The sequence below is a fragment of the Vollenhovia emeryi genome, unplaced genomic scaffold (genome assembly GCF_000949405.1).
Source record: "Vollenhovia emeryi isolate VEMERY1.0 unplaced genomic scaffold, V.emery_V1.0 DF939221.1, whole genome shotgun sequence".
NCBI lineage: Eukaryota > Metazoa > Arthropoda > Insecta > Hymenoptera > Formicidae > Vollenhovia > Vollenhovia emeryi.
Genome location: NW_011967145.1, coordinates 384,895 through 392,591, shown reverse-complemented (window position 1 = coordinate 392,591; position 7,697 = coordinate 384,895). Strand labels below are relative to the sequence as shown.

Genomic DNA, 7,697 nt, shown 5'->3' with positions numbered 1-7,697 from the left:
CATCGGCAGAACGGTTTGAACACGCCGACAGGAAACCACGCACGTTGCTGCGCATAAAAATTGCTGAGTAACTTGAATGTCAACGTAATATCTCCGGCGTGATCAACGAGACTCGTGAGTCACTAAAATGGCTCACTTAATGGAAGCAATCGCTGTCAATCATTTTGCATAAACCGCGTTCAATCAAGCGGTCGTAAATCTTTCTTTGGCAATGCTAGAGCCAGAGCGCTAGAAAAAGCCCGTAACGCCACGCAAAGTCGTGCCGGTAACCGGACGCAAGAAATCCTAACGACTGCTGCCACGTAGAGCGGCACACAGGATGTATATAACTGCGCCTGCGTGCGATTTGAAATAATATAAATTTTATAAAAGAACGTTTTATTAACAGTCTTAGTCTCTACATTAATATATTCCGCTTATGTAATATTTATCCTATTTATAAAACGTAAGATATACATCACTGTGCACTGCCAGTGTGCTTTTCTCGTCTTCAAGATGTAGCAGAATATGAAGAACGCTTATAAAACTCATTAAGTCGCGTGAGTCCGATCACGTGGCCACTTTTTTTACCTCAGCTTCCTTGTCCCTCATGTCAATGACGACCTGCACATTTTCACCAGTTACAAATACGCGAACGTGCGTTCGGTAAATTCTTGGCATGAAAAATATATTTAAAAGAAAATCTTACTTTCCCCGGAAGTACATTTTCAGAAATGGACCGCAAAGCGTCGTTGACTTTGTGCATACCGGCGACCAGCGAGTAGGACGGCGCAATGAGACCTTCGTCGAGGAACTGCAGAACATCCTCGCCCGCTTGGCTAATTTTGAAACGAACGGAATAATGAAATTCGTTGATCCGCGTGACGACGAATAAAACTACAAATGTACGTAGCGTACCGATATACGTCGGGCTTCTTCTGTTTGTACTCCGCGAGATCGAAGCCGGTGACGCTGAAGGAGCCTTTCTGCACCTCCGAACGATCCGCCACGGTCGCTGCTGTGCCAGCTACGATCACGCGCCCTTCATGACAGACACTACAAGTGAATGAACCGTCCGACGTTAAGCTACGAGTACTTCAAGCGAGAAACTGTATACCTTCGCGGGACAAGTGATGCACCACCACGGCGAAACTGTCATTGCGCAACAAGTCCTTTAACGTTGCGTCTTTGTAAATGTCGGTAAAGCTAAAAAATATCACTACCGATACCACCGCAGCTTACTTGACCGCAATCCATGTGCAGCTTCGTCTCAATCTGCCAAAAGCCTACTTACACGTTGATAAATTTACTTAGGACTCACCAATCCAACATTTTCTTGAAATGCGCCCCGTCCTCGTCATCGAAGATGGCCTTGATGTCTCGTTCGGCCGCGATGCCCTTTATCTGCTTCAACAGCTTCTTATCGCTGTACTTGATAGCCGCGAACGCCCCCATCTCCCGAGCCCGGTCGGCCCAGCTTTCTGTAGCGCAAACTCCAATGACCTATGCAATTTACAATAAGCTATATTACACTTGCAAGATCTTCGCTCGTTGATCTCGAAATAAGACAATCGCGATATGAAAGAGGAACCGAATAGATCGGAGAAGTACCTTGGCCCTGAAAACATTCGTCGCAAGGTCCACCGCTGCCAGGCCGACGCCGCTCACGCCGACGTTTATTAGAATCATGTCGTCCTCGTCGACGCTGACTTTTCTTTCCAACGCGACCAACGCAGTGACGTAGCTGTCCAGGATACTCGCCAGATCAGCAGAGCTCGCCGACCTCGTAGAGGGCACCCTCCATATATCCTACACGCGAAAAGGAACATTATTAGAACGCTGCTGTTAAGGCCCGGTCTACAATGAGTTGTTAGTTGTCAGTTAGAACTATATGTCGGTCCTTGTTCTTCCACCCAGAAGGGAAAAGAATCAACACATAGTTCCGACTTCTGACTAACGACCAACGATTCATTGTAGACCAGGCCTAAAGCCTCGTCTACATAGAAGTCGTAAAGTCGTAGTCAACTGCGATTGGTCAATTCTTATGTCTGACGAAATTGACCGATCATAGTCGATTATTCGTACGACTGCGACTCTGCGACTTTCATTGTAAACCCACGCTAAACCATTCCCAGGGAATCCAAGCTCCCAACGTATTCTACCTCGACTTCGGCCAAGCACTGCTCGGCCAAGCCGCCGTATCGTTCCTTGTTAAGGGCGACAACTCTGTCGCCGACCTTGTAGCCGTTCCTCTCCGCCTCCGCGCCAACCTCGACCAGCTGCCCGACGACCTCGTGGCCGAGGATCATCGGCAGTTTCGGCTCGAACGTGTGCAAGTTCTGACTGAGAAGCGCGTCGGAAACGTTCAATGCGCAATAGTGAACGTCAATGAGGACCTGAAGAAATTAAACCGGCCATCATTCACATATTCGTTCTCAATTTTACTGATATTCAAGTACGAGGCATCGAAGAACGGGAGGACAATTGAGCAATTGTTATCGAGACGCGTGATAATTACGGATGTTAATTAGAATTGCATTAAATTTCCGCAAGATGAGCCTCCAATGTCGACTTTTATGCGTACTTCGGTCTCCAGTGTCCTCCTAGGCGGCTCCAGATTCTCTATTACGAGGGGACTGGAGAACTCCTTGAGCAACGCGGCTTGAATTTTCCCCGGCTGCGCAACTGGGGCGACGCTACTCGTGGACTCGGCGCTTTCCGCGGAGCTGCTGAAAACACGCGCTGGCAAGCCGCGCAATCTGCCCCTGGTCAGTCTCGCGAGAATTCGGTATCCTACCGTGGACGACATGTCTCGCGAGCATAAAATTAGCCGGAGTGTACCTCGTAAAACGTGCGTGTGTGTCGACGATAACGTAACCTGAAGGCTCCGAAGCATGGATACCTTCGAAGGGGAGCGGGGGACTGTTTCGAGGAGATTTGACGAGTCCAACGCCACCTGCACTCGCACGTGGTGAACTAGAATCGTTCACGTGACAACGCGACGGAGAGTACCGCGAGATTCGAATCTACGTGTTTTTTCTTAAAACTTGAATCAGAAACTAAAGCCTATCACACAATGCCAGGCAACAGGCAATAGGAATAGGGAATAGAATTTTTGACGCGTTGGATTCGTCGGAAATTTTCTTCCAACCAATCCAACGCGTCAGAAATTTTATTCCCTGTTCCTGCTGCCTGGCATTGTGTGATAGACTTAAAAGACATTGGGCTAAAAGACGTATTCTGAACCCTCTTTCATCAATAGAAGCGACTCCAAAACCGCTTTTAGAGGTGCTTTTGTCGACAAAAGAGGATTCAAAATACGAGCTATTTGGTCTAACATTCATACGATATTAAATCAATATCGCTAAATAGATACATTGGCTAAATAAGAGGAGGTGTCCATCTTGCAATATTAGACCAACATTGAGTATACTAGATTTACATTATTTCCCAATATTGCGCCGATATATTGTACTACTAGGGCAGGATCGTGCCCATTTAGTCGCTATCTGAAAACCCACACGCACTTATCGTTTCCCCCTTCGCAACGAGTTTGTTTATTCCAAAAAAATACCTTCGTACTTAACGTATGTAACATTTACGAAGAAATACCAAACGTCGTTTGTCGATGAAGGTTCGTTCATTTGAATGCCGCGAGGACGGATATGTACGAGATCGTCGTCGTCAGAATCTGAAAACATACGACAAGAAGGATTAATATACACCGGGATGATCTGAAACACTCAGGAAGGATCGCGAAATTGCTTACCGTGGTGTAGCAAGGGAAGGATAAGGTAAGACACCTTCCCGCGGTGAGTCTGCAAGGTATCATCGTGCGTCCTACTATAATAGGCAGATTGGGATCCCGTGGGAAACGCTGCCACTCCAGATCGTGCGCTATCGTTCCGATATTTTCGCTCTTCGTCGGCACAAAATCACGTTTTATTATTAAGAAATATATAGAATTCTGCCTTCTTTCCGCGAGTTACCTTTTCGATGATGCACTCGCTGACGTAGCAGTATATGAAAATGTAGTACATAATCGTAAGCACGTATAAAATGGTCGTAATAATACCGTGAATGTTACTGTGTCGAACTTGCTGAAACGAGAAATTTTCATGTATTTACGCGTCCACGATGTTTTCGATATGTATTTAATTAGACAAAGAAGCAGTGAATGTCTATTACCAAGATAAGTTCGCGTCCCTGTAAAATCAGGCAAATCCAGTAAGTCAGTAACTGTAAAAGGAGGAAGTCACGGAAGGACTTTTCTATGATGTCCACGTAGCTGAAATTATCAATAGTCAAATGATGAAACTTACTGAAGTAATCAATACTGTCAAATTCGGATAAAACGTTGAGGAAGACCGTATATAGTTGCGAGTATGGCGTAGAGAACGAACTGGATAAAACAGGCTTTAAGCCTAATACTCGAGGAAGAAGAAGTAGAGGAAGACGTCACAAGATAAAGTGCCTGTAAAAGGGAACTTCAATCTTTAATTCCGCAATTATATTTCACAACGAATGGTACCCTGCCGGAAATAATTCTACAAAATTCTACAAAAAAAATTAAATATAACTGCCAGAATCTAAGAAATTCTACGTAAATTTAAAAAGTGTTATAAAAATCAACTTAAAAATGCTAGAATTGGAACACTTTTGTTAATTTTTGTAATATTCTACAAGTAAGCAGATGTTTTAATTCTTTAAGATTTCGTTGTTTCTCAAATTTTTTAAACTAGTAAAGTTTTGTACTAATTTTTACAAAATTGTACATTTTTATGAAATACTACTTGCAATAATTTCTTGATTTGAGAACATTGTAATTTGTATATTTTTACAAAGAAATAAATGTTTCAACGAAGATATAAAAATTTCTACAAATTTCTATTTCAAGTCAATTTTTTGTAGTTATTTATAGAATTTTTTTCTGCTAGGGTATCCTCCTGATGGAGTAAATACTTGTCTTAAAATACGCATTTTTTTCTGAACAGTTCCGTATAAAGGTACGAAAGGAAGTCTAAGGTCTTACGATCTTCCTCTAATCCATTTCGGTTTTCACCTCAGAACGTGCACGTGTCGCTTCACGATGCACGAGAGGCAGATGCAGTTGCAAGCGTCTTTCGCGTGGTGACGTCTGACGGAGCCGTCGTACTGTTTCAAGATTGCGGCGAGTATGTCGAACTGCCCGCACACGTGAAACACGATGATGTACAGGAAGCAGTCCACGGTGGCCAGTGCTGTCGCGCCAAGGAACATTATGAACGATTGCGCGACGTACAGGATCTCGTACGCGGGCGACTCTTTGTTGCGGAAGGGATAGAGTCCTTCGTGAGGTAAAGTCCTGGTCGTCGCGTTCCAGGGACTATCGCCGCGCCACATGTTCATGACCGGTGTTAACATGAATCCTAAAACACATTAATTTTATTTAGGTAAGGCCGACGGCAGAGAACAATCCGTAAACGCTTTTAAGACTGTCTTAAGACGTAAAGCAACCCTGCTAAAAATATCCGATTCAAACCAATAGACATCGCATTGATTTCTATAAAAATTAATCGGTTTCAATTCGATAGCAATCGGGCCAATCGGGCACCGGATTGGTGGAAATGCAAGATCAATCGGATTCAATCCGTAATCTGATTCAATCCGGTATTTCCAGATAGAATTGAAGCGGTAACAATCGGTTTCTATCGGATTTTCTGACGAAGTCTGTCAATCATTTTTAATACAATTTTTCCGGATTGACTTGAATCCGCACCAATCGGTTCCAATCGGCGAATTTGTATCTGAATTGTCTATTGTTTTTAATACAACTTTTCCAGATTGACTTAAATCCGCGCCAATCGGTTCCAATCGGCGAATTTTTATCACGGATTGAAACCGATAGACACGGATCAAAATCTATCTGGAAATTCCTGATTGAACACGATTCAAATCTGACACTATACGCGTCAATCGGTATTTTCCGCATCAAGAATCTAGATTCATGCGGATACAAAATTTTTAATCGGTTTTAATCGGGTATTTTCAATAGGGAAGGCAGAGAAAACTTAGTCGTATACAATAGACTTTTACGACTTAAGTTTGTGTCTGCCTCGCTTTGCGTCTGCGACCAAGATAGACTTCAGAGTCACGGATCGTTCTCTGCCATCAGCCTAACAAGCCTCACGTGGCAAAGAAGTGGACTCAGCGAGGACTGGGCCATTAATTTTGCAAACTCGCAGCCGTAAGAGAGGCGTTCAGAATACGTAAAAGACAATATACAAATCGTCTAAACTGAATTGTACAGCGGGTGTCGCTCGTCGGGGCTTCTCACCCGTTACAGACAGCATCAGAAGCGCGGTGCTAAGTATGCTGAACCGCCTGCCTCTGTTAGCATAGTAGACCATGACCCGTCGGCCCGACCTGGCCAGATAGCGATAGTCCACCCAGTCGGCGGTCATCGTACGGAGAACGAGCCGGAAGTTGCCGGCCATCACCTTCATGAAGACGAATCTCGCCAAGAGCGGGATTATCGGGACCATGCGGAGGGCCTGGCGCAGCACCGAGTTCCAATCCGTCACCGTGTACACCACGGTGTACGTTTGCGCGGCCGCGGGGAACATGAAGAAGCCGGTCAGCAGGAAGATCGCGCCGCACCGTAAATCGCAGAGGAGCCGCGTGTCCTGCGGCCAGAAGCCCAGCAGCCGCATCCCGTAGCGAGTTATCGCGATGGCGCGATCGAAGCTACCGGTCTCTCCCTCGTCGTCCGATTCTGACGGTCTCGTGCGGATCATCCTCCGTCGATCTTCGCTGTTAAACAGCCTTACTGATCTCGATTACCTGCAACAATTGCGAAGTGATAATTGAGATGATTAACAGACGCCGCTGGCGTGCAAACGATACGATTTGGATGAATGTGATCTTTAGCTAACAATAAGCGAAATATACTCGTAAAAATGTTTCTGGTCAGAATTTTTCATACAATGTTTCATAATTTTTATGTAAATTTCACAATTTTTCAGATTTTTTTATACAAATTGGTACACTTTTCGCAAATGCGGAGAAAGTTTGTCTCTTTTAGAACTTTTCACGTGTATGAATTCTGAAACATTCTGTTTCTCATTCAATAATTTCAGGACGTAATCTTATAAGATTTGAAAAAGATTTTTAAGTTTTTCAGAAATTATAGAATGAGAAATCTTAGAAATGGAATATTTCAGAATATTCACAAAAGAAGTGGACTTTCTCGGTATTTCTGAAAAGTGTAGCGATTCGTATAAAAATTCTGAGAACAACTTCCACCAGTTCTTGAAAATAATTTCGATCAACGCTGGGTGATCGTAGTTTTAACATTCCTGCTAATATACTGACGATTTCAACCGACGTGTTAACAGCTTTATTCGTTCGTTTCCCCGTTTGAAGAGAATTTATATTGTCCGTCGGCCCCCAATTCTAGTCAACCTGCAATTATAGGGAATATTCGTCTAAATTAGCTAATTTCTTATAATTGGTCAGTGAACTGCCCGTTGTATTTATCTGTCATTCATTTAATCGTGGTTCGTGCTAATTTACGATTAATATTATTATAACTCCGTGACATGTGCGAATATTATCGTGCGGATAATCTGTTGACAAGATAATATCGTTAATATATCATTTATCGCGACCAATCATCATTTCACATACGCCCAGACAGCACACATAGTTCTATAAATATTCTGAAGTGCAAATAGTCT

General features: G+C 43.7%; 2 protein-coding genes across 4 annotated transcripts; both read right to left on the bottom strand.

The window, feature by feature from the left end:
• Nucleotides 1-361: 361 nt before the first annotated feature.
• On the bottom strand, nucleotides 362-2,919 carry LOC105560794 (quinone oxidoreductase-like protein 2). 2 transcript variants are annotated; one of them, XM_012010212.1, is made up of 8 exons: nucleotides 2,564-2,915; nucleotides 2,142-2,375; nucleotides 1,591-1,788; nucleotides 1,301-1,482; nucleotides 1,097-1,185; nucleotides 898-1,021; nucleotides 689-818; nucleotides 362-603 (listed from the first exon to the last, which is right to left on the bottom strand). In XM_012010212.1, exons 1-8 carry the CDS (start codon nucleotides 2,873-2,875, stop codon nucleotides 550-552), a joined length of 1,323 nt encoding a protein of 440 aa, XP_011865602.1. In that variant the 5' UTR covers nucleotides 2,876-2,915; the 3' UTR covers nucleotides 362-549. The 2 variants fall into 2 exon arrangements, with proteins under 2 accessions (XP_011865602.1, XP_011865603.1); XM_012010213.1 differs by lacking the exon at nucleotides 1,097-1,185 and having other exon boundaries at nucleotides 898-1,035; nucleotides 2,564-2,919.
• Nucleotides 2,920-3,222: 303 nt separating this feature from the next.
• On the bottom strand, nucleotides 3,223-7,156 carry LOC105560793 (odorant receptor 82a-like). Of its 2 annotated transcripts, XR_001008857.1 has the most exons (5): nucleotides 6,296-7,156; nucleotides 5,042-5,387; nucleotides 4,168-4,267; nucleotides 3,749-4,079; nucleotides 3,223-3,670 (listed from the first exon to the last, which is right to left on the bottom strand). XR_001008857.1 is itself a non-coding variant. In XM_012010210.1 (4 exons), exons 1-4 carry the CDS (start codon nucleotides 6,753-6,755, stop codon nucleotides 3,915-3,917), a joined length of 1,071 nt encoding a protein of 356 aa, XP_011865600.1. In that variant the 5' UTR covers nucleotides 6,756-7,156; the 3' UTR covers nucleotides 3,223-3,914. The 2 variants fall into 2 exon arrangements, 1 of the variants encoding a protein (XP_011865600.1); XM_012010210.1 differs by having other exon boundaries at nucleotides 3,223-4,079.
• Nucleotides 7,157-7,697: the final 541 nt, after the last annotated feature.

What these genes read in the sequence shown, in the direction of transcription:
- LOC105560794 (XM_012010212.1), bottom strand. Translation starts at nt 2,875, where the DNA reads ATGCTTCGGAGCCTTCAGGTTACGTTATCGTCGACACACACGCACGTT. An exon ending in GGAGGACACTGGAGACCGAA is followed by an intron (nt 2,376 to 2,563) that starts GTACGCATAAAA and finishes TAATTTCTTCAG; the next exon opens with GTCCTCATTGACGTTCACTA. An exon ending in AAAATGTACTTCCGGGGAAA is followed by an intron (nt 604 to 688) that starts GTAAGATTTTCT and finishes GAAAATGTGCAG; the next exon opens with GTCGTCATTGACATGAGGGA.
- LOC105560793 (XM_012010210.1), bottom strand. Translation starts at nt 6,755, where the DNA reads ATGATCCGCACGAGACCGTCAGAATCGGACGACGAGGGAGAGACCGGT. An exon ending in CGACACGTGCACGTTCTGAG is followed by an intron (nt 4,268 to 5,041) that starts GTGAAAACCGAA and finishes TGATAATTTCAG; the next exon opens with CTACGTGGACATCATAGAAA. An exon ending in AGGGACGCGAACTTATCTTG is followed by an intron (nt 4,080 to 4,167) that starts GTAATAGACATT and finishes TTCTCGTTTCAG; the next exon opens with CAAGTTCGACACAGTAACAT.